Genomic DNA, 26,975 nt, shown 5'->3' with positions numbered 1-26,975 from the left:
CAAAAGGATATTTAAAGACCCCCTTTTTTCCCCCACAAAGTATATACTACTCCCCCATCCATGCTCCATTCCAGGCTAATTATTGGCCTGCTACCTATGGCAATAATACAATAGGTAGTGCCCAATTAAAAAAACTGCCACCACCAGTTCATGCCATGAGGCGCCACCTCAGGCTATTGCCTCATTTCACCTCATGGCAGAGGTAGCCATGCCACCGTGGGCCAGAAAACCAGCAGGCCTTGTGTTTGACCCCTGTGCTATAGTCCATTGATTAAGATAGGTCATCAATCTATTGGATTTCTCTACAGGACGTAGCTGATCATTCAATTCTCATCAGAACAACAACAATGTGACCAGTTTATCTTTGAGGAACCTTATAATGATCTCCATACACACTATAGCAAAGTCAACTTAACCCCCCGACTTCAGTGGGACCTCCAAATTATCTTATGTTTATAGTCCTCCTCATTCTACCCCGATAGAAAGTGTTGGGGGAAAAAATGGATTGGGCATGTTGAATTTCAACATCAAGTCCTTTGTTCCTAGGGGAAAATAAGACACTGCCAGAGATATCTGGTTATGATTTACTCCACTCTCCCATTCAGAACACATATATGTTTGCCAAGTTCAGTATATTTTTATGTGGCGATGGACCCAGAAGGGCACTATAACCAATGGGCATTGTCAAAAGTGGACCACTACTAAAGAGGGTTTTTCATCTCTATATCCTTCAATAGCTGATGCTCCCCTTAATCCAGCGAAATTTAATTTTTTCTGTAAACAATACAAAGTATTAATTTCTGATATTTTCAGCACCCAATATTCTAATTAAGCTCTCTACTGTCATGGGGTGGTTTGGGTGGTTCTAAGCCATCTAATCCAGTTCTGAACCACCCACCTGACCGCAGAGAACTTAATTAACCAATGGGGTGCTGAAACTAAGACACCAAATGCTCAGGAACTGTAATGGCTAGCAAAAAAATTCCAACTGATATTTTATCTGCTGGAGCTCCATCAAACAACTGCTCTAGGACAGTGATGGCGAACCTTTTAGAGACCAAGTGAACAAATTGTAACCCAAAATTCACTAATTTATCACAAAGTGCCAACACGGGAATTTAACCTCAATAATATCCAGATTCACAATTGCAGACAATTACGTACTTGCAAAATACGGTCATGTGAATGGGGCTTTATAGAGTGCTATGCTCCACTGTGACCCCCACACAGTCCAAACTGCTTGACAGTGACCCCCACATAGTACAATCAGCTCCACAGTGGCCGCCACACAGTATAATCTGCTGCACAGTGACCCCCACACAGTACAATCAGCTCCACAGTGGCTGCCACACAGTATAATCTGCTTCACAGTGACCCTCACACGGTACAATCAGCTCCACAGTGACCCCCACACAGTATAATCTGCTGAACAGTGGCCCCCACACAGTATAATCTGTTCCACAGATGGGTGCCCAAAGAGAGGGCTCTGAGTGCCATCTCTGACACCCATGTCATAGGTTCGCCATCACAGCTCTAGGACAACCAAAAGCAATGAGAGACTAGTCCTATAAAGTCAAAGTCCTTATATGTTGCTGGATACTTCTGGCAGAGCTGTATGCGCTAAAGTCTAACGTAACAAGAGTATTTTGGATATAGTTATTCTTTGGTTAAACATACCGTACAAGTCATACAGGTCATTGAAATGTCACTGTAAAATCACTGGACTGACTACATGGATATTGGGAGGTAAATGGCATGGTCAACAGCCAAACGTTTGTCTCTCATGACCTCTAACTCTCCTAAAGTTAAGATTATGACAATGGCAAACTCAACTCACCTCCCAGCACAGCAGAAAGCAGAATATGCGTGCCATATTTCTTTATCAAGTTCTCTGTGATCTGCGCCGAGGTGGGTCTCCTCCCCAGTTGGCGGATGTTCCGGACAAACTCTGGCGCTAACGTTAGATTAGGAAATTCCTTACTCTCCAGCGCCATATTCTTCACTTTCCAGCGACCAAACTCTCTGAGAAGATAAAGATCATTTTACAACGTATTCAAGACTAAATGTATCAAATAAAAAGAAATTACATTTCACTCTCTACATAAAGCTTATTGTTCTTCATATTTGCTTTATCTAACAGATGGCAGCGCCATGCCATCTCCCAGCAGTAGATGCTGATGGAGCCGTGCCTCTAATGGACCATTATTACAGAATTTCTACAGCACTTTATGTGTTTTTAAACCAATTTTCCAACTAATATGAATTTTCATATTAAACTATAAAGATACTAAAGTCCCATATACTCATATCACGAGACATCATCGACGTAGATAATTCAATGGCTCCACCGAGCCGAGCACTCAAGTAAAGTTCTGAGTAAAGTACTAAGGAGTAGAGATGAGCGAACACTGTTCGGATCATCCGTTCCGAACAGCACGCTCCCATAGAAATGAATGGAAGCACCTGGTACATACACTTTGCCGGCGGCCGGTCGCCATGCCAGGTGCTTCCATTCATCTCTATGGGAGCGTGCTGTTCGGAACGGCTGATCCGAACAGTGTTCGCTCATCTCTACTAAGGAGTCAAAAAAATATAAGGCGACACCAAGTACATAATGTTCTTAAGTGATAGATAATGAAATATAACCCCAATGTGCAAAGTCCATCCTTTATATTTCCCATTCATCTTGACGCCATTACCAACGCTCAATGAATTCCCATCGAAAAGCCAAACTGGCCCGATAAGAGGTCACCAAACTTTCCAGAAAACCTACAGTCTATAAAAACGATGCTCCCTCTATTATATTCTTTGCACGTCTCCACTTCTGGTTAGTATGGGACTAATAGAATAGCACAGGGTTTGGGGCTGGATAGATGGACGGCTGCCCGCTGTTCTTTCTAAACTGTTTTTTAGCCACCTACAAAAAGCTGCCGCTTCGGGGAAAATTGATCTCTATGACAACCTATACTTCCTACCTACACAGGCCACCGCTATATAGCTAACTTTTTGACATAATTGTTTCCTGGCCAGAAAAAAAAAAACAATATTACCCACTATGACCTGTGAAATGCAACGCTACAGAGTCTATGTATCGGGTACAGAAGTGTAAATCTACTCAACGTGATGTGGGATGAGCCCTGATTGGTCTATCCTTAGGATATGAGACCTGTGGGGGTCCTACACCTGGCAACCCCAATGAATGGATAATTTCTGCCCTGTGTACGGAACTGGAAAGAGATGTGTGGCGCCATTGCGTCTTAGCAACCTTTGACTTCTTCAGATAAAGGAACTGTCTAAAGATTAAATGAGAGACAAATTTTGGAGAGAAGACAGTTTTATAGATTTACTCATACATAGTGATAACTCTTTTTGTGGCCTTCTTGTTTCACTACTAGAGATGAGTGAGTAGTATTCGAAATACTTGTACTCGATCGAGTACCACTCGCTATTCGAATCGAAAAATTCGATGCAGAACCAGCGTTGATTGGCCGAATGCTATATAGTCGGCCAATCAACGCTGGTTCTTCTCCTACCTTTAGAAGTCTTCTCCTCGCTGCGTCCCTGCGGCGTCTTCTGGCTCTGAATTCACTCTGCTAGGCATCGGGCATGGGCAGAGCCGCCTGCGCATTCCCGCGCTACAAGAAAATGGCCGCTTTGACTGTATGCGGCCATTTTCTTGTAGTGTGGGCATGCGCAGTCGTCTCTGACCAGGCCCAATGCCTAGCAGAGTGAATTCATTGCCGAATGATGCCGCGGGGACGCTGCACGGAGAAGACTTCTCGGAGAATCCAGCCCGACCCTCACTCGTGGACTTGGTAAGTTCAGTTTGATCAAATGTTGCCTACCCCTGAAACGAGCATTTTCCCCCCATAGACTATAATAGGATTCGATTCGAGTAGTCGAATATTGAGGGGCTACTCAAAACGAATATCGAATATCGAGTATTTAACTACTCGCTCATCTCTATTCACTACCATAGCCTTTGGCGACTTCTTTATAGCAAATCCCAAGTCTATTAGCCTCCATATTGTACTATAGAAAACAATTCCAAAGTGGCCAATTTCAATGAAACAAGATGAGAATTACGCAGGGCCGCCGATAGGCCAGTACTACTGCTACTGGCGTCAGGGGCCCGGCCAAATTTAAAAATTGGGGGGGCCCGGGCCCCTGGCGCCGGCAGCAGTCATTGTATGTCCTGCTTGTTTCAACTCAGATCTGCGTCCAGAGGACGCAGATCTGAGTTGAACACATACGCGGCTGAAGCGAGGAGCTGACACAGGTCAGCTCCTCGCTTCGCCGCTGCCCGCCTCTCTCGCTGACACATGCGGCTGAAGCGAGGAGCTGACCTGTGTCAGCTCCTCGCTTCGCCGCTGCGGCCTCTCTCGCTGACACATATGCGGCTGGCTCAGCCGCATATGTGTCAGCGAGAGAGGAGGCAGCGGCGAAGCGAGGAGCTGACACAGGTCAGCTCCTCGCTTCAGCCGCATATGTGTCAGCGTCAGCGAGAGAGGCGGCAGCGAAGCGAGGAGCTGACACAGGTCAGCTCGCTTCAGACGCTGAAGCGAGGAGCTGACCTGTGTCAGCTCCTCATTTCGCCGCTGCCGCCGGCTACCCGGCAGTGTAACTGTGCGCCAGTAAGAGAGAGAGGCGCGCAGAGAGCAGCGGGGGAATGAGGAAAAGGTAAGTGTAATGTGGATTATGTGGAACGTGAAACTGGGGGCAGATGAAGGAGAGGACGGCATGACACTGGGGGCAGAGATGGAGGGACATGAATCTGGGGGCAGAGATGGAGAGGACGGCATGGCACTGGGGGCAGAGATGGGGGGACATGAATCTGGGGGCAGAGATGGAGAGGACGGCATGGCACTGGGGGCAGAGATGGGGGGACATGAATCTGTGGGCAGAAATGGAGGGGACATGGATCTGGGAGCAGAGATGGAGGGGACATGAATCTGGGGGCAGAGATGGGGGGGACATGAATCTGGGGGCAGAGATGGGGGGGACATGAATCTGGGGGCAGAGATGGGGGGACATGAATCTGGGGGCAGAGATGGAGGGGACATGAATCTGGGGGCAGAGATGGGGGGACATGAATCTGTGGGCAGAAATGGAGGGGACATGAATCTGGGGGCAGAGATGGGGGTACATGAATCTGGGGGCAGAGATGGGGGGACATGAATCTGGGGGCAGATGAAGGGTGTATATGAAGCTGGGGGAGAGACGGAGGGGGGGACATATAATTTACGGGGGACTGTAGGAGGATTATACAGTGTGCGGGCACATGAAAATTAATGAGTGGGCGGAGTCAACATAACAGTGGGTGGGGCTAAATTTCCCGCGGCGCACAAAGCGCGCCGCACATTTTATCCCTCTTTTGGTTCTTCAACAATTGGGAGGTATGGGTACAGGGGGCAATGGAAAGATGTTAGAGGGTGGACGGGGGGGATTGTTGGGACATCGGGTGTGCGGCACTGCGGAGAGGGAACTGGGGCAATAATATATAATATATAAGTTTTTAGCTGGAGAATAATAATGATGTAGGCCGCTATGTTACTAGCATAGCAGCCTGTTTGGGGGTGGGACTTTCGCTGTAAAGGAGTGTTCACGTTGTGTTTTTGGCCTCTCTTGCCGGGATACGTTGGTAACCAGTCACAATCAGCTCCCCACTTATCCCTGCATGGTGAACTGCAGGCCCCTCCTTTTTTTTAATGGCCAGTTCTTCGTGCAGGGATAAGGTGACAGCTGATTTTGACTGGTTACCAACGTATCCCGGCAAGGGAGGCCAAAAACGCAATGTGAATAAGCCCTGAGGATTTATTAGGAGGGCTCTTATAGATGGTGTTGGCAGTCTATAGGCGCTGTCACACGTAGCAGATTTTACCTGCAAATAGAATCTGATGAAGCCTTGTAATGCTGCTAAATAAAGGGAAATGTAATACAGAATTGATGTGTCGCAAAATAAGGTCGTTTTAAAATGGCGGGGGGGGGGGCAGACACTTAGGCTGTATGGGGCCCCAAAATTCCTGATGGCGGCCCTGGAATTACGTATGTGCTTGGGGTTTTCTGACTCCCTCCAGATAGATGAAGTCAAGGGAAGGAGGGATCAGACACATGTCTTATATTTCTTGCCCCAGGAAATAACCTCCAGAGATGAAATAAAGCTTGCACATTTATGGGGAGGTCCAGCTGAACAATAATGAAAAGTAGTATGGGTACCGTAAACATTATAGTAGGGGAAACATCAACAGCAAATGTAAAAGGAGTCTACCAACAGCAAAATACCTTGTAAACCACTTACATACTGTTGTAGGGGAGGTTAGTGACATATGGAAATATTGTGCCACAAAAATGGGCAAAAATTCTGGTGTAATCCAGTGGTGTAAAGTTAGACAGTCAAAAAGGACGGTAGATTTCCAAACTGAATTAGACACTTTGGAAAATCTGGCGCACTTTAAGCGTGTGTTTCCATGGAGGAATTTGTTGGATTCCTCCCAAAATCCTCCTCCCATTGTTTTCAATGGGAGGCAGAGATCGAAGCAGGACTCGGAATGAAGTGTCCTGCTTGAACTTGCTGCTGATTCCATGGATGATTCAGCTGCGGGGTCCGTGGCTCGGGACTCCTTCCTTCTTAGGTACATTCATCCGGGCCTAATCATGAGTGGGATGCCACGCTAGAATGCTGATGCACTGCATCGACATCCCGTTGCAGCTAGACCATGGCAAAAATGCGAAAATGCCGGTGGTGGAGGATGAAGAGGAATTAATCTTCATTGTCTGCTGTGTACGTTACCCTAAGGCTGGTCTTACACGGCCGTAATGATTTTACGGTTCGCAAGTTGCTGATCAGCAACACTAGTTGCTGATCGGCAACATAGATACCGCAGACACAGTTCTATGGGTGAGTCCGTGCAGTGCCGTGAATTCATGGCCTTTGCGGATCTGCTCTATAAAGTGCAGACCTCGTTTGCGGCCCGGCACACCACAGATAAAATATCCGGTAGACGGTAGTGTAAGAGGCTGCACTGAATATAATATGTCCGCAAATGGTCCGCAATTGAAAACCCTCAATTGTGGACCATTTGCGGACTTACATTACGGCCGTGTAAGACCAGCCTACGACTCTCTGGTCTAACTTTGCACTGACTAAAAGTTAGTATTAGTTTATCTGCCCTATTGTTTTTAGGTCAAAGTGCTAATCTTGTTGCCAATTAAAGCAACTTTTAATCCATATGCAAATGACCTGTTCTGTAAACTACAGACATCGTTGCATCTATCGGAGCACCCAGTTATTGAGACTCATTGGGACAGCCATAAATGAAAACGGGCACTCTTCCAGGTACGTCCATGCCCCTGGTGCACCACGCTGATCATACAAAGGAAAAGATTATTTATTTTGCAGCGAGATTGACACAAAACGGTTACTATGTCACTAACGTACTCATGGTAGACACCCTTGAAAGGGGTAGCGCGGTCATGACAATAACCAATCCAATCCCTGTTACATACAAGCACAATATTTATTATACCGTCAAGGACATATATATCTACAGCTATAGAATAAGCAGAGTACGTATCAAGGAATTCCTATGAATAAATATTTTCTCTGTATTATATGGAAATATTTCATTCAATAGGACAAACTAAGGAGAATAGAGACAGTTCTAGTGTAAGGCGAGTCCTTAAGTGACTGACAATACGCTAAGATTATGTGAATATAAAAACACTTATAGACAGGTATGTGACCGCCAAACACAATATGCATGTATGTACGGTATGGCCATGTATTCTTCCAGCTATCATTGGAGATAGAGCGGCCCCCGAGGATACAGACTTGTAAGTCTTCGATAAGACATTATTGGCATGAGATCTGGTATAGGGTATATTTTTCAGGGTTGATTTCTAAGTGATCTCGGTTTCAGTCTGAGTTGACGTTACTCTATGTAGCCACATGAAAGAGATACCTCTGATAAAGTGGAGACGGGACAGGCAGAGATAGTCTTAGCCCCTATACACATCACATTAAGTTGGCCAAACCTGATCTGTTAGTTGGCCAGTAGAGTTCAGCCGATCTTGAAATTTCAGGATCGATTTTAATATCCGATTTCTGATCATTTTCCAGCCGATCCGATTCCGATCGCGATTGTGAAACTTCCGATCCAATCTTTCCTGATCCCAATCGCTCAGCCCTATTTATGATATATATATGAATTGGGTTGAGCCGATCTTGAGATAACCTCTGACCTCGATCCCGCCGGAAAAGATCGGGATCGGAATTCCGATCGCGATCGTGAAATTTACTCAATCGCCGATCGGAATCCGATCTTTTCCAATCCCGATCACTCAACCCTATTGGCCAGATATGGCCAACCATTTCAAGCTACATTGACATGGCAGTGGTTAAAAAAAGTACAAGTGTATGCCTCAAGGTAATGTATTTTCATGGATCCATCGATTAAGGGATCTGTGAAGTTCTCTATTTTTTCAGATTGTGCACACGGATCATTAATGGTCATATTAAGGTCTGTTATTACAGCGGCTAGCACACGGCTGATGAATCTTGTAGTGTGAATGAGCCCTTACGCATATGGGCATCTCTTGTTCTGATTCTCTCCAGACAGAGGTCTAGAGAAAGGACTGGACATATGTCGATGCCCGATCCAATTGTTGTCAGAGGAGCTAAGCTACAGGGTGTTTGGCTTACCCCTTCTCCCAATTCAGGGTACTTATATGTGTATTGGAGGGTCTAGGTGTCAGGAGAAATAACAATTTAAAGGGACTTTTCTTGGCTTTTCAGATTGATGGCCTGTTTGGATAGGGCATCAATCATAGATCGGTGAGGGTGCGGCAAACATAACTCCCGCCATTCAGCTCTTTGAAGCTACATGATGCTCCGTGAATGCTTTGAGTGACCCCTTCATTGAAAACCATACATGGTGCCCTACATTGCACAGAGGTTATGCTCGATTTTGAGGCTCAGCCCCATTCATTCGAAGGGCAATTAGGTTATGTGAACAAGAAACACAACATTACATGGACTATGAAGCAAAATCGGCACTCCCAGGGCACTGCTGTGGCTTCATACAACCGATCCATGGCTGTGCCGGGTGTTTGGCCCCTACCAATTTTGACAATCCCTTTAAGGTATATGGGTTCTTCAAAATAAAGCTGAATTCACAATTAGCAACCATATAAAGCCTCATACACAAGACAGTAATATGGCAGAAAAGGCACCTCTATGGGCTCATACTGCACCTTGTTGCCTCCGATTTCACATAGAGGTTTTTTCTATTGGATGCTTGTGAAATCCAAACCAGAAAACTAAGTAATATTCCTGAAGATATTTTTCCCTAGACGTAATACTTCCTGGGTAAAAACCTCTGTAATACAGTGCCATATGGAGACAACATATGGCAGTACTTGGAGTGCCTACTAGTCTGCGGTATGGAACCGTACGGACTCCATGTGCTGCAATACTTCTTCAAGCCATAGGACAATCTGGGCAACATCAGGCAGACTTTGGAGAACAGGGTCTCTCTTGTCAGGGCGGGTACTCCGAATGTCTTATGGGCACGCCGGAGGCGGAGTGTTTCCATTCACGTTTTCATTCACCAGATTCTATCTTCAGTGATGTCTGTCGTATGCACGAAAGCATTATAGTAGAGATTTATGATGGCCATGGCCGTCTAATGTATATGGCTGCTGATGACACCATTACGGTGAAATGATAATAGGAAATCATCGATGACACGGACTGACAAGACAGGGAAAGATTCATTGATAAGATGGACGGGTTATGACATTTCTAGAGACTGAGACGAAGGACAATAGATCACAAAGACATGGACAAGATTGATCACCTGATATGAAAAGCTACCTTATATTGATAGACATCCAGAAGATTGATTCATACGTGGTATACTGGAGATGCATTGATCGGCACAGCAGATGTAGCAGAGCTGAGATGGCACAATACATTGCAATATCCAAAGTGCAAGTCACCCTACTGTATTATCTTATAGTTATCTCGGTGCAGCCTAAAGGGTTAAATGACAACTTCGGCTCTGCTTCGTTTTGTGTATCCTTGTCACACGGAGGAAGAACATGTCACCGGTGGATTCCTTTCCTTATATACTGTACAGTATTGGATTATTATGTCCATGTCAGTCTGCAGACACAGATACAGCTAAATCAGCTCTCCAGTCTCAGGCGCCCAAGAGGAGGACGTTACATTATATCCGGATCCTTGGAATTGTGACATGGATGTCAGGGTTAACTTCAGCGTTTGCTCACTACTATATTATAGTCTTAGCACTCTTCTTGATCCCAAGTCACAACCTGTTTTACTGCCCACAGCTGCATTTAGGATTCTGTAGGCTTCAGAGCTGAAATCTTTCCAAATGAGTTGCTTGGTGGTTGGCGCTGGTTGTATTCTGGAAAGGAGAATTTTTACAAGTCCTGTACAGTGATGGGAGGATGATAAAACTAAGTATCCCGCTGCAGTATAGGAGCTCAGGCAGCGTTAAGATTACAGCTCTGGGGTATATAATATAACTCATAATGAAGACAAGCCAGGGGAAAATAGAACATTTCCTCCAGGGGGGGTTGTCTGGTCAACCCTCCACCTTCCACCAAATAACCCTCCTCCGGCTACTGATACCCCCCTTCCCCAAGTTCCCATGTCTCCCACTGCATCGGACTTTAATTATGATCAACATTCATGAAAGTCCCAGAACGATGGCGATGACACTTGTAGGTTATCAGGAAGGGATAGATGATCTGCACGTGTTCCTGCCACTACCTGATGTCCTGCAAGCACTGGCACCCCACCACTCTCCTGCTGCAACACAGCTTGGTTGGAGATCTGTGACCAGTTGGGGGCTACAAGGGGGTGGTTTTAACCATGTAACACCCCAACACACACACACATGCATCTGATATAAACAACGCAAGGCTATATCAAATGAATAAATATATAAGGGTCCATTGGCACAGAGTACATCTAAAAATTGCTGTCGAAAACTCCTGTTAGACTCTTGCAAGATCTTTGTCCGATACCTGACGAATCCCTTTATAGCCAATAGGGTCCCCCGGGATACGTTGTTGTCCGTCATTAGACGGATCCGTTTCGCAAGACGTAATCGATATGACATAGATTTACCTCTGCAAATCTGAGCCTTAAAGTGACTGTCCAAGGATAAGATCCAAAACGGTATGTCGCTTAGTACCTATAGCGCATGACTACCTGCTATTTTTCTTTCTAAGATCTTTCTGCTTTGCTGCTTTAAAGCTCAGTTTAGTTTGTGCTGTGATCTGTGACTACAGCTTAGCTGCATTGTCTACAGGGGATCTGTAGTAGTCTGAGACACACCTCCTATCTTGTCATTGGTTCAGTCTGTTGCTTTGCCCCTCCCCTTTCAGCTCTCTCACCTCTGATTGGCTCTTGTGTATAATCACAAGTCTATCACAGGCTTTCACAAGTCATATGTATTACAGAAACCTGCAGAATGGTTAACTAAAGATATAAACCCGCCAACTAGATCAAACCAATGGGCCAGTAAGGAGGGTGGAGGGCCACTGTAAGATTTGTTCGGTGACATTGTGCCGCATGTATACTCAGCGCTGCTACATCTGCAGGCAGATACGACTGCTCAGACATCACATAGAGGATGATATGGAGCTGTAAACGCACTCCGAGGCAGCTAAGATGATCCAAGGAGCATGCTCAGTGCGGTGACATTTTGTACCGTACTAAAAAGCGAGCAAGTAAGCGGCAAAGACACTGTAATAAAAATGCAGCTGTTTTTTTAGCTATTTTGATAAAAGTTTAAAGCCTAAAGGCATCGAATCGCTGCCGCTAATGTCACCATGGAAACCTTTAATATGATAGGGAATGAAAATAGCCAAGAAAAAAAAAAAAAAGGAACATATTTTTTTTTTCCCCCGTGTCGCTCTCGCCGGCAGAGTTCTGAAATGAGAAAAAAAAAAGGGGAAAAAGAAAATAAAAAAATAAAAAAATAAAAGTCGCCTTCCATTTAGTAGCGTCCATATTTATTCAGGACGCCGAAAACACATAAAAGAAAGTGGAGGGAAAAGCGGCTATCGGGAAATATTTATTTTCTTAATACGAATAATGAGAGAAGTGGAGTGAATAATGTATGGCGGCGGAGTAAGATGTACTTCTGTAATATCGCTCACTTTCATGTCCGTTCCTTCGCTTCCCCCCCCCCATCTTACTTCTTTCCTTTAATCTCGTATCCTCTCTGCCGTCGCCACATAGACATCCTCCTGACTGGTGTGTGTGGAAGTAAGTAGGGATCCCCCCGGGGGCGCCCCTTCCTGTCCCTCCTCCGTCACTCTGCCTCCTCTAGAGAGGTATAATGGCCCCCTTGGCACAAAGGTGGAAAGAATACAAGGCAGCCATTCCCGCCTCCCATCTCTCCATGGCACCGAGATGCTATGGCAACAGGTGTGGTAGGATTGATCGTACCAGATGCTCGTCGTGCCCACTGCTCAGCTGGCACCATATTAGTTTTAGTGGATGCTCCAATAAGACGGTACCTGCCATAAAGCTTATGGAGCAGAAAAACAGCACATTGTCTGCCTTTTTATTGCTGGAATTAGAATGGATCTCGGGCACGTAGGCCGCACCGCTATCTGGATGCCAGCTTGAAGGCCATGGACGCTTCCAAGGCTTCTAGTTCTGCATGCTTTGACTTTTGGCTGCCGCAAACCTGTGTGCAGTGTTGTGTGACTTAAACATCCGTATGCGGGTGGCGGCGACCTCCCCCATCCCCCGTCAGGATGGCACTTGAGTTACCCATGAATGCCCCTCGGTAATGCGTTTGCCCAGTCTGTACGGTGCGATGGCAGTGTTAGCTGCGACTACTGGCATGTGACAATTCAGTGATGGATAAGAATGGTGTTTGCGGCTCCTTGTGTGCACTGATCTATGGTAATGTGCTCACAGTGCACTGGTCTGGGACTGTGCGCTCCCTTTGTGCAGCAATCTGATTATCCGCTCCCTGTGTGCACTGCGCTCTGCATGCACTCATTTACAGCTGGAGCCTCGCTGTGGGCAGCATTACTTTGTGACTATTAGTTTGCTGTGAATATTCAGGCTGGAAGATTTGTTTGTGCGCAGCCCTGTGATTATACAAGCCTTTATGTAGCAGAGTGTCAGGGCCACTTGTTCGGAGAATGATGGGTGGCTGGATGCACTCTATATAATCACCACTACTAGCGACCGTGCAGGACTGTGAACGGATGGCATATTATTTCTATATATCAGACAGATGTAGCTGGGCTCAGCTTATCCGATGTAGCAGAGCTGAGTTTGTCATTTGGCGTAACGCGTAGTAACTTGTAACTTAATGGAGTGCTATGCTATAGGTGCTTTATATAATCCTCAGTGGGGGATGTTTCGTATGCCAGGCTTAGTAAAGGTCCTAATTGGGATGAGATGTGGTGGAATTATCAAGGCGTCCCACATGCTTAAAGAGGACCATTCATGTTACCGGTATCTCTTCACTGTCAGAAGAGCGTTCCTGGGCTGTGAGGAACGCCCTCCCCCTCCCGATGCTTCTCCTGCATAGACTTGTACTAGGGGGGCATTGCTCACAGCCCAACTATACTGTCAGGGACGCCCTTCTGACAGTAGACAGAGATCGGTAACGGCACCAATATCTCCAGCCCTGGGCATATAACAGGAAAGCTGACAATGGACTGAATACAGCGCACAGTCGGCTTTCTATTGGTATATAAGAGAATATTCACACGGAGTAATGTGGCGCTGATTCTGGCATGATAACTCGCGTTGAAATCAATGGGAGGCTTTTTAACCCATTGATTTCAATGTGTTACACACGTTAAACGGAACCCATTGAAGTCAATGGGATTCTGTTTTGCAGCGCTGATTCTTACGAGAGTTATCGTGCCAGAATCAGCGCCGCATTACTCCATTTGAATGCCCCCTAAGGCCGGGTTCACACGATGTATTTTGGCACGTAATGTGGCACGTAGACGCCGCGGGAGCTTTTGCAGGCTGTATATGCTCCCATTGTTTTCAATGGGAGCCGGTACCGTATACGCAGCGCTATTTTGCGGGCATGATTTTGCGGCGGCCGCAAAATAGCACCGCCGGCTCCCAAAACCCGGCGTAAAACTGCATGTGCCCAAGGACATGGAAGGTCCTCTGTAATAAATCAAGCGCACGCCCATGCACCAGACTTGGAAATGAACATCATAGATCTCCTATATAAGGCAAGCCCGCCCGTGTTCGCAGAAAACGGTGAGCAAAGTGCACAATGGGGGATATGGCACAAGAAAGAGCCATGCACCAAAGAAGCACCATATGAATACCTAGCAACACCAGAAAACTGATATAGATGGGTTTATAATTTCCCCCAGTGTCTGCCAGTGAACATGCGTTAAGTTATTGCATATTATGGCATCTAGATAGGTATAGCAGAGTTTTTCATTTTGTACAACTCTACTTTTATTAAAGCCAGACATACACATTAGATTGACGATGGCCGCCATACCGGATGAGGATTGATGATGATGAGATTGTTTGTACAGTCAACATTCACAAATAAATTGCCCAATTGTCCAAAATTAGATAATGTAAAATTTCTAATGCATGAATCACATCAATGCAAGCCTATGGGTCTGTGAAGAGAGACAAATGGCATCCGAGTGACATCTATTTTTTCCCAGACTAGAAACGTAGAAAGTATAGGAAGGGGAAAAAAAAACGGATCAGCCACGGACAGCAGACCACTCACCAATGAACAAGATGGATCCCCGTCCACGATTATCATCATTATGACATCACGCATCCGCTAAATGCAGACGTGGAAGTACAACATAGGTCTACATAGGTTGGCTACTTATGGGGTAAAAGTGTCGATAATGCCAAGCACTGGTATAATTGGCCAATAGCTGGCTGAAAACTTCCAGAATGGCTGAGCTGTGTTTGATGCGAGCCTTCGTCCGGTGTATGACTGGCTACCTATGCCTTGCTATAGGCAACCTATAGCAATTGTGCATAATATTAAGTTACTAGTATATAATATCTCAGCAGTATTTTCAGGGACAAGTCTCACACATATAGCAGGGCTGAGTTTGTCACATGTACAAAGGCTTGGTTTGCAAAATGTAGAAGTACCAAGTTTATCGGATATAGTAAAGCTTAGCTTGGCGACATTGTACATTGTAGTGTATTTCCATTGTTGATCCATGTCCAATCCTTCTGCTATCCATGTATCATCACAATACGTGACATATTCAGCTCTGCTGTGTCGGTATAAACAGGTAACATTATCGCACTGAATGTGTAATGGTAAGTTTCACCTCTTGTTTTTGTCACCTTTGTGTTGCACAGATCCGGGCGTATCAATTCCACGTGAGCGCAGATCTGCAAGAATCATTCATCTGTGAACGCCGCACGCTAATCTACACCTATGTATATACTTACATATCATGCCAACCAGTCTATGAAGCATTGCATGGAGAAAATCTCAGATTTCCATACATTTTAAAATATTTTTTTTATATCTTTAATCATTCCTTAAGTTTCAGGTAATGCCATAAGACAGTTTAGTTGCCCCCACAGACCTTAGCTTCCATGTATACAATGATGGGGGGGGGGGTGCACTCCCCCAATACACAGGTGATCTCTGGTGATTGCTGGCACTGCTATAGGGTTCTTTCTCTTATGCAGGCTATTACTTTCCTAATGTGTGATGATCTATACACCCCTGTGCAAACACTGCACTGCTAACTCTGATCTAGGACTTTCTACTGTACACTGAACTGACGTGTGAACCTGACCAAAATGATTACACACATGAATACAACCCCTCTACCCAGTTATATGGTCCAAAAAGTCACCCTAAGTTATCTGACCTCTCTATGGCCACTGATCTCTGAATCTGCTCCTTTGGGGTACATAGATGATGTATTGCTCCCCCAGTATGCTCTTATCTGTGACTATCACTTCCCTGTGTGCACTGACATTTGTGCAGCTAGTTCCTGATATTTCCTCTACTGATCTGTCACTATCCCCTCCTTGGTGTAAGGTCTGTGACTATCACCTACAGTATCCGCAGTGTATTCAGTAAGACGTACTGCGCTTATTATAACCTTCTTGTTTGCATTGATCTGTGATCGCCATCTGTACACTAATCTGGGCAAATTAGCAGCCAGCAATGGTGGAGATTGGTATCTATTCTCACCTGCTTGCACTGATCAGTAAGTCACCTCCTTATATTCTCTGATCTGTAACTATAACCTCCTTAAGTCCTTATGTGATTGATATGTGACAGGTAGAAACAGACTGCAGCCATGATGTAAAATCATCCAGCACCTGTGGAGTTAAAGCTCTAACAAAAGAGACACAGGAAGTGGTCACTGACACAGCAGGGTGTGCTGGGAGGGAGACAGTGATCCAGGGGAGTAATAGGGAAAGGGAAGAGATGCCATGTTGGTCCTGAAGCAAAGCTAGAAACCTGGGACTGTAGAACAGAACAGTGAGAACAGAAGGGAGTTTAGCTGAGCAGCTGAAGGCCAGAACTGATTGAGACATCCATCTTTTCCCAGTGATAAGTACAACTGCCAGTATACAGTGATATCTGTTATGAAAGACTCATGTACTGTATGTGATAGCTGTGGAGACTGTGTGAAGAGAAGAAGTAAAACCTTAACAACAACTGCTGTCTGGGATTGTCCCTTCGTCTAAGCTCTCTAATATCCAAGAACTCATATACACTATGTCCTACCTCGCCCCGCTGTGAGACGGACATACGACATTGGTGGCCCGTACGGGGATATTTAGAGACAAGATCAGACTGCCAGCGGTGGGATTCTGGGTAAAGACTGCCACAACAATTAAAGACACAGTATCAAACAGACAGCTATGGATGTTGAGACACGGCTTAACAGCATCAGTAAGTTGTTCCTTCAATTGACTTATGAGGAACTGGGTGCTGTAGCTGCACATGTGAAGGTGTCAGAAGAACAGGTCTCTAAGACATGCAACCACAGACAGCTCTTAACAGCCATCAACAAGCAGATGGATGAGCTAGGGGATAGTGAGGAGGAGGATGTCTTGTGCACATTCCTTAATGATTTAATGAAGTTCATCACCAGCTTGAGACCGGGGTATAAAGAGGCAGTGCAGGACACTGAGAGGGAGAAATCCCTCCCACAGACTGAGCTGCAGGAATTAAAAGAGCAATTGGTAGCATTGAAGAGAGCCGTGCAAGAATCAACCAAAACCCCTGAACGAGCAGCAGAACCCAGTAGAACTTGTAGCCCACCCAGGTTAGGGAAGTCAAGACAACAGACCTCTCTAGCATCACAAATCACCATCAGGAAAGATTTCAAGATCCTGGGACAGATTGGAGAACGTGAACAAAAAGAGAAACTGTCTTACACAAACCTGATGCATCAGATAGAGGCAGGATTGCAGAAAGGCTATCTGCCGGAAGAAATTATCGAGGCAGTGGTAAAAGCTATCAGCCCAGGACTGAATTTGCGGAACATGCTAGAAATGAAAAGTCACTTGACCTTACCACAACTAAAGATGATCTTAAAGGGGCACTACAAAGAAGAAAACACCTCAGAGCTGTTCCATAGACTCATCAACATCTCTCAGGATACCAAGGAATCTCCTCAAAGCTTCTTGTTCAGAGCCATAGAACTCAAAGACAAGCTGTTGTTTGCATCCAGCGAAGTAGATGCAGAGGAAAGGTTTGATGCAGGACTAGTACAGAAGAAGTTTTTGAGATCTTTAGGAACCGGGTTAATAAGTAAGGACATAAAGTTGCAAATGAAGCAGTACCTGGAAGATCCTAACATTCCAGATGAAACCCTAATTGAGAAGATGAATGAGGCAGCTAGTTTGGGGTCTGAGAGTGAACAAAAATTAAAGAAGGGCTCTATAACTAAAATGACCAAGCTGGGCCAGCTGAAAATGAATATGTCTAGCGATCAGCCGGAAGGTAGGCGAGAAGATTCTCCTACACTTGCTGTGCACACCAAATCATCTTTGACAGAGACAACAGCCGACACTAATTGGGAGAAAGCATTTGGGGAACTGCGAGCTGATCGCCTTCAACAGTTACAGCAAGGCGGACAGGGGCATCAACCACTCGGCGATCAGTGTGATAGTCTGATCAGGCATCCCCAGAACCAAGGACAGTTCTCAGGTAGTGAAGACAGACTCATTAGCCTAATTGGTGAGAAGTGCTTGATTCAATGTAAGCTAAATGGACTCCTAGTGAAAGCTTTGTGGGACACAGGAGCTCAAGCCAGCATTATAAATGAAGATTGGAGAAGGAGTCATTTGCCGCAAACTTGTCTTCATCCAGTTGCAGAACTCATGGGTCCGGTAGAACTCTGTGGTCTAGCCGTGAACCAAACTGAAATTCCTTTTCTAGGTTGGGTGGAAGTGATGTTTCAGCTGAAAGCTAAGAGGAACAACACTATTGAGTTACTCGTACCCTTTCTAGTCACAAGTGATCCAAAGGTGCCTGAAGAACCGATCCTTGGGTACAATGTGATCATTGAGGTCATTCAACGAACTAATTCCTTCTCACCGTTAATCGATGCCATAGCCACCTCGTTTACCATATCTAGCAGGCAAGCGGAGAAGGTGGTCAGCAGGATAAAGGAAGCACAGAACACAGTGAGGGTGAAGGAAGTCAAGCTCGGCTCGCGTCCAACCATCATTCCTGCGAATAGAACGGTGAGAGTGAAGTGTGGTGTACGAATGGAACCAGGAAGAAAACCACAAGAGAGACTGTTCGTACCGAAAGACTCTTCAGATCTTCCTGAGGGCATTATCCAAGGCGAGACCATATTGACTATACCTACTGGTGGTTTTGCTCGGGTGGCTGTGTTAGTGAGAAATACGACAAAGCGTGAAGTGAGGCTGAACCCTAAGACTGTGTTAGGCCATCTAGAAACCATTAAGACTGTGTATCCTGCCAATGTGAGACCAGTGCAGTTCTCTTCCATGAATTTGGTGATACAACCCAGTAACAATGGTGGTCCAGTCGAAAGACCTGTACAAACTACACCAGAACTGTGGGATCCCCCAGTACCTCTGGAACAGCTGAGTGCTGAAGAACTGCCGGTAGTGAAACAGATGCTGAGGGAAGAATGCCATGCATTCTCTAAAGATGACTCTGACATAGGCTGTATACCCTCATTGAACCTGAAGATCAAATTGAGAGACACTACCCCAGTAACTAAAAGTTATATGTCTGTACCTAAACCATTACACCAAGAAGTGAAAGAATACCTGCAGGATCTAATCAACAGGGGATGGATCCAAAAGTCTAAATCATCCTATTCCTCCCTGATCGTATGTGTCAGGAAGAAAGATGGTACATTGAGACTCTGTTGTGACTACAGGGAACTGAATAGGAAGTCAATCCCTGACCGGCACCCAATCCCTAAAATCCAAGACATGCTGGATAACTTGTCAGGAAGTACCTGGTTCTCTGTTCTTGACCAAGGGAAGGCCTATCACCAAGGTTTTGTGGAAGAATCCAGCCGACATTTAACAGCCTTCATCACACCATGGGGACTGTACGAGTGGATCCGTATACCGTTTGGACTTAGTTCTGCTCCTGCAGAATTCCAGAGAAGTATGGAAACATGTTTAGAAGGATTAAGAGATGACATTTGCCAGCCTTACTTAGACGATACGGTGGTACACAGCAAGACCTTTGCTGAACATGTCGAACATGTGAGATCAGTACTCCAACGTTACCAGCAACATGGAGTAAAGTTGACACCAAAGAAGTGTGAACTGTTCAAGAGACAGGTTCGATTTCTGGGAAAAATCGTGTCTGGAGATGGTTATACCATGGACCCAGCAGAGATCGCTCCAGTAATGTCATTTAAAGACAAGCCTCCATCTACAGTGGGGGAGTTGAGGAAGATCTTGGGATTCCTCTCCTACTACAGAACATATATCAAGAACTTTTCCCAGATTGCAGCTCCACTATATACCCTCTTGGGCATGCCAATTAGCTCACCCACATCAGTAAATAGGAAAAAGACCAGAGGCGGGTCACAGCCGAAGGAAAGAAACACTGTTTCTGCGCAGCAACCAATCAATTGGACTGCAGGACACCAGGAAGTACTAGAAGAACTAGTGAATTATCTTGTGAAACCGCCCATCATGGGATATCCAGATTTTAACCACCCTTTCGTCCTTCACTGTGATGCTTCTCAGGTGGGGCTTGGAGCTGCCCTGTATCAACGACAGAATGGCAAGCTAAGAGTCATCGGCTATGGTTCCAGAACACTGACAGCCGCTGAGAAAAACTACCATCTACATTCTGGGAAACTCGAGTTCCTTGCAATGAAGTGGGCTATCTGCGAACGATTTAGGGATTATCTGTATTACAGTCAAGAGTTTGAGGTCTACACTGATAATAATCCTTTGACCTATGTCCTCACGACAGCAAAACTGAACGCGACTGGTCAGAGGTGGGTAGCAGAACTGGCTGACTTCAACTTCAGTATTAAGTACAGGCCAGGAAGATGCAATGCTGACACAGATGGATTGTCTAGGATGCCGTTAGAGCCTGAAGAATTTATGCAAGCTTGCTCAGAGGAAATCTGCCTGGGAACCATTATGAGCACCACTCAGGCGATAGAAATTCAGAAGCAGGAATATACACCACTGTGGTGTCCATTGACAGTAGCAAGTGCTACGGAAGTGAGGGAACAAGATTACACCTCCATGTCCCTCCAACAACTGTCAAAAGAATCTATCAGGAAAGCGCAACAAGAAGATGAAACAATTGGAAGGGTCCTCCAGTATATGGACCAGAACAGGGTTCCAGGAAGACGAGAGAGGGAGTCGGAATCACCAGAAGTAACTAATTTACTGAGAGAATGGTCAAAGCTATACTTCAGCTCAGACGGTATCTTATACTGTCAGAGAGGACCGAATCAACAGTTAGTGTTACCCAGAGTATACCACAGATTGGCTTTCAAAGAACTCCATGAAGAGATGGGACACCTGGGGGTAGAAAGAACAGTGAACCTAATTCGTGAACGGTTCTTCTGGCCCTATATGCAAAGAGATATCGAAAGTTTTGTGACCAGAAAATGTGGGTGTTTGAAAGACAAACATCCTAACAAAGCGACCAGAGCGCCCATGGGCCACATCCAAACTACTTACCCGTTTGAAATGGTTTCAATAGACTTCCTACACCTGGAGCAGTACAAGGGTGGATATGAATACATCCTAGTGGTAATGGACCATTTTACTCGATTTGCTCAAGCGTATGCCACTACTAATAAATCAGGCAGGACAGCAGCAGAAAAGATCTTCAATGATTTTGCTCTGAAGTTTGGATTTCCTACCAAACTACATCATGACCAAGGAAGAGAGTTTGAGAACCAACTCTTTGCCAAGTTAGGGAAATACTGTAGAATCCAAAGATCGCACACTACGCCCTATCACCCAGAAGGAAACGGACAAGTAAAACGCTTCAATAGGACATTACTGTCAATGTTGAGGACTCTGACAACTGCTGAGAAAAGAGATTGGAAGAATTCCTTAACAAAAATGGTACATACCTATAACTGCACCAAGAGTGAAGCAACAGGTTACTCGCCATTCTTCCTTTTGTTTGGTCGATCCCCAAGGCTACCCATTGATATTATGTTTGATACCCCAGTTTCAGAAACATACAAGACGTATCCTGAGTATGTCCGAGTATGGAGGGAACGTATGAATGAAGCATACAACATAGCATCAAAAGTGACTGCGGAAGAGCAGAAAAAGAGCAAAGAATACTATGACAGAAGATGTCATGGAGCAGAATTGACACCGGGAAGTCGTGTGTTAGTCAGAAACCTACGAGAGAAAGGGGGTCCAGGAAAACTTCGATCATATTGGGAAGATAAGGTTTATGTGGTTGTGAGAAGAAAATCTGATGACAGCCCTGTTTATGAAGTAAGACCAGAAATAGGAGGTGATAAAACAAGAATATTGCACCGAAATATACTCCTACCATGTGATTACCTGCCACCACAGCAAGCCATTCAGGAAGTTGATAAACGTCGATCAAAACCTCTCAGACAACGACCTAGGAAGGAAGTTATTGATGGAAGTGATGACAGTGAGAGTTCAGATGAGGAAAACCAAACCCTTGTATTCCGTATACCGAACAGACGCGGAACCAACATTCCTCAACAAAGTGAGTTATGTCCTAAGGCTCCTGAGTTTGTACCTCAAAATGCACCCAATAACTGTATGGTCTCAGATGATCCGTCACCAGTTACTGAAGAAATGGTTGAAGAGGTAAGAGCAGAGGAACCCCTAGAGGATGCAGAAATAGGTTGTCCAATGGAAGAGCGAGGACCTACAGATGCAGTTCCGAACACATCAGAGAATGAACTAACAAGCGACATGGAAGCAGAGACCATTGGAGCTGCTAGGACTGAATCATCAAGAGAACTACCCAGCAGGAAAGTATCAAGTAGAGAAGTAAGAAAACCGGTGATCCTGACGTATGACACTCTAGGAGAACCAAGAGAAGTACCAAGAACTGTCCAGGTCAGACAGGTGTGGACACCTAAGGGTCAGGTAAACCAACCAGAGTGGTATCTACCCACAATCTACTTTACTGAGGACTTTAACTGTGATGAATAGACTAGTTTGGTTATCTTGAATAGAATCAACCTACTTTCAGGATAGTTGTTCAGAGCTGGTTGAAGACGGAGGAAGAGCTCCAGCTGAAGAATGAAAAGAAGGTTATTGTTAATGTTATGTTTAGTCAGGTTATGGTTATCGTTGATGTGTTAATGTTAAGGGAAGTACTATGGACACTGTCTCACACCTCTTCACTAAGGACAGTAGAAGGGACAATGGAGACATCCACCAGTTAGATACTGGGATCCTGGATGTGGGAGACGTCCTACAATCAGGAAAAAGGGGTGTTGACCTTTGAGTAAGGACAGTTCCAATTGGGTCCAAATTAACCATACGTAGGCCATATTTTTGGGCCAATGTCAGGGACGACATGAAATTAGCGGGGGAGAGTGTGACAGGTAGAAACAGACTGCAGCCATGATGTAAAATCATCCAGCACCTGTGGAGTTAAAGCTCTAACAAAAGAGACACAGGAAGTGGTCACTGACACAGCAGGGTGTACTGGGAGAGAGACAGTGATCTAGGGGAGTAATAGGGAAAGGGAAGAGATGCCATGTTGGTCCTGAAACAAAGCTAGAAACCTGGGACTGTAGAACAGAACAGTGAGAACAGAAGGGAGTTTAGCTGAGCAGCTGAAGGCCAGAACTGATTGAGACATCCATCTTTTCCCAGTGATAAGTACAACTGCCAGTATACAGTGATATCTGTTATGAAAGACTCATGTACTGTATGTGATAGCTGTGGAGACTGTGTGAAGAGAAGAGAAGTAAAACCTTAACAACAACTGCTGTCTGGGATTGTCCCTTCGTCTAAGCTCTCTAATATCCAAGAACTCATATACACTATGTCCTACCTCGCCCCGCTGTGAGACGGACATGCGACAGATACCTACCACCTTCATGTGTGCACTGATATGTGACTATCACCTTCTTATGTTCACAGAACTCTGGCTATGACCTCCTTATATTCACTGATCTGTGACCATCACCCCCTTATGATCTCTAATCTGTGACTATCAACTCCTTTTGTTCACTGATCTATTATTACTTCCTAATGATCACTAATCTGTGACTATTATCTCCTTTAGTTCACTGATATGTGACCATTGCCCCCTTATGTTCACTGATTTGTGACTATCACCTCCTTATTATCTGTAATTTACGACTATCTCACTAATGATGTGCACCAATCTCTGATTATTACGTCCCCATGTGCACTGATCCATGACTATCACCAATTTATGTGCACTGATCTGTGACTATCTCCTCCTTATGTGCACCAATCTCTGATTATCACATCCCTATGTGCTCCAATCTCGGATTATGATGTTCCTAAATGCACTGATCTGTGACTATCACCTACTTATGTGCTCTGATCTGTGACTATAACCCGCTTATGCTCACTAATCTGTGACTATCACACTAATGATGTGCACCAATCTCTGGTTATCACTCCCCTATGTGCACTAATCTGTGACTATCACCTCCTTATGTGCACCAATTTCTGGTTATCACATCCCTATGTGCTCTAATCTCGGATTATCATGTTCCTAAATGCACTAATCTGTGACTATACCCCCTTATGCTCACTAATCTGTGACTATCACACTAATGATGTGCAGCAATCTCTGGTTATCACACCCCTATGTGCTCTGATCTGTGACTATCACCTCCTTGTGTGCTCTGATCTGTGACTATAACCTCCTTATGTTCACTAATATATGACTATCACCTCTTTATGTGCTCCAATCTCTGGTTATCACGCCCCTATGTGCACTGATCTGTGACTATCACCTCCTTGTGTGCTCTGATCTGTGACTATCAGCTCCTTGTGTGCTCTGATCTGTGACTATAACCTCCTTATGTTCACTAATATATGACTATCACCTCTTTATGTGCTCCAATCTCTGGTTATCACGCCCCTATGTGCACTGATCTGTGACTATCACCTCCTTGTGTGCTCTGATCTGTGACTATCAGCTCCTTGTGTGCTCTGATCTGTGACTATAACCTCCTTATGTTCACTAATATATGACTATCACCTCTTTATGTGCTCCAATCTCTGGTTATCACGCCCCTATGTGCTCTGATCTGTGACTATCAGCTCCTTATGATCGCTGATCTGTGACTATCACCTGAGTGCATTGCTCTATGACTATCACTGTGATCCTTGCACTGATCTGGTGACATCAGCAAGCTATGTGCAGTGATCTGTGATTCTCAGCTCCTTATATACATTAACATTTGATCCCCATCCTACATGTGCACTGAGCTGTCATAGTGTCTGTACCGCTCTGTTAATTGCAGTTCCTGTCCTTGCCATTGCCAGTTCTCTCATTTCAGTCCTTCATTGTATACTGCGCCTGGGCCCTATCCCCCTTCTCTGCAGCTGCAAATCTTCCATGCGTACAGTTCTGTAAATACTCTGTTCTTGCACACACAGCTCCACTTTCATGCTATCTGTGCTCCGCTGCTTATCAGAATTCAATGCATGATTCCCTATTCCTGAACCTAGAAGATTTCCGACAGGTTGATCCCTGTGAGTGCTGCTCAGTGATTTCGGACTTCCACTCTTCCTTATGCAGTAACACTACTGACACCTCTCTATGCTGCGACAAGCTCGTCTGGGAACCCCTTTTTTCCCCCTGACCCCCTCGTGTTACTTGCACATTGTTAAGAATCTTCCCTTTATTGGTATATACTTCTCGGGAAGAAAAATTTACGTAACATGTCACACTTGTGTCTATAGGGAGGATAATTTAAGCAGCAATAAGTTCAATGTTGACAAAGGCCCTAAAGAAAAATGACCCTATATTAAAATCTGAATTAATCCCCCTCCTCTTTCAGTATCTAGTGCCTGAGTGCAAGGCAGTCCCCTGTAGTCTGGCAGGATTAATATTGAATCACCTCTGCTTGCTTTATTAATGCATGTATAAGGGAATATCTAATAAGGCGATGTCCCAGAGCTGCATTCACAATTCTGCAGCCTCCCAGCATTCCTTGGTGGCTTAATGTCTGCATACAGCTTGTCCTACTGATATGCATTATGGAAAATATCATCTTTGCACGGGCTACTCTTCAGCAATCTGATGTTCTTAATGCTTCCCATTGCATTATACACTGTTACCCCTCTGCATTGGTATTCCATCCGGGGGAGTCCGCATGAGCACCCCCCGAACGGAATTACAAATGCAATTTCAAGCACTGTTCAAAAGCACACGGACCCCATAGACTATAATGGGGTCCGTGTGCTTGCCGCGCGCTGCCAGCATGAATCATACAGACAGGAAAGTAGATTGTGAACTACTCTCCTGTCTGCATGATCCCTGCGGAAATCTGGCGGCAAGCACATGGACCCCATTATAGTCTTTGGGGTCTGTGTGCTTTCACTGGCACTACGCTTGCAGTTGCGTTCGGTATTCCATTCGAGGGGGTCCTCATGCGGACTCCCCCGGAGGGAATACAAATGCAGATATGAACGAGGCCTTAGGGGTGTTTCTGACAACAAGATTGTTGACTGTTCCCAATGACAACCAGCAGGATGTGGAGGCAACTTTAAGCTATAATATGGCTTGTATCTTATTTGAGAAGGTGACAGGTAAAGTTCTGGAAGGTCGCTATATCTCCCCCAGATTCCTCATTTATGTATGGTGATTGAGGTCACAACACAGGTCTGTAACAAAACCTCAGCTGTGAGATGGCTTTTCAATTAAGCATTTCTTAGGGGGCATTCACACGCAGTAATGCGGAGCTGATTCTGGCACAATAACTCGCAGCAGAATCAGCGCTGTAAAACTGAATTCCACTGACTTTAATGGGTTCCGTTTTACACGTGTAACACATTGAAATCAATGGGAGGCTTTCTAACCCATTTCAATGTGTTACGCACGTTAAACGGAACTCATTGAAGTCAATGGGATTCTGTTTTGTAACGCCGATTCTTACACAAGTTATCATGCCAGAATCAGCGCCGCGTTACTCCATGTGAATGCCCCCTTATCCTACAGCATGAAGGACCCTTCTAGCGCTAGTGAGAGCTGGGCCTCATTAAAGGCCTATAAAAGGTTGTCCTGGACAGTTTCTGGGGGTGAGAGCGGAGGAGCCAGGTTCTGTCCTAACACCCTGACAATTGCTCAGAGACCCATGTGAACTGTTGCCTTTGTTTTTGCTTTTTTTGTTGACCGTGTGGCTGAAGCAAGCCACAGGTACAGTTAGGGTTTCTTTGTTTAGTTAGTAGCTCAGACGAGCAGGATTTATGTTATTGTTTTTTGCCTGAAGTTAAGGCTTGTTTA

The 26,975-nt window shown here is 45.1% G+C and overlaps 1 protein-coding gene and 1 pseudogene across 1 annotated transcript in view; one reads left to right on the top strand and one right to left on the bottom strand.

Moving 5' to 3' along the window:
• Positions 1 to 26,975, bottom strand: part of BRINP2 (BMP/retinoic acid inducible neural specific 2) — a 230,714-nt gene that overhangs the window by 186,463 nt on the left and 17,276 nt on the right. The window contains exon 3 of the mRNA XM_075287107.1: positions 1,838 to 2,022. Coding sequence (XP_075143208.1) covers positions 1,838 to 2,022 — 185 coding nt within the window. The remainder of the gene's footprint in view (positions 1 to 1,837; positions 2,023 to 26,975) is intronic.
• Positions 4,376 to 4,490, top strand: LOC142219011 (small nucleolar RNA SNORA17; annotated as a pseudogene).

The sequence above is a fragment of the Leptodactylus fuscus genome, chromosome 9 (genome assembly GCF_031893055.1).
Source record: "Leptodactylus fuscus isolate aLepFus1 chromosome 9, aLepFus1.hap2, whole genome shotgun sequence".
NCBI lineage: Eukaryota > Metazoa > Chordata > Amphibia > Anura > Leptodactylidae > Leptodactylus > Leptodactylus fuscus.
The sequence above is the reverse complement of the archived record's forward strand: the minus strand, read 5'-3'. Positions and strand labels throughout refer to the sequence as shown.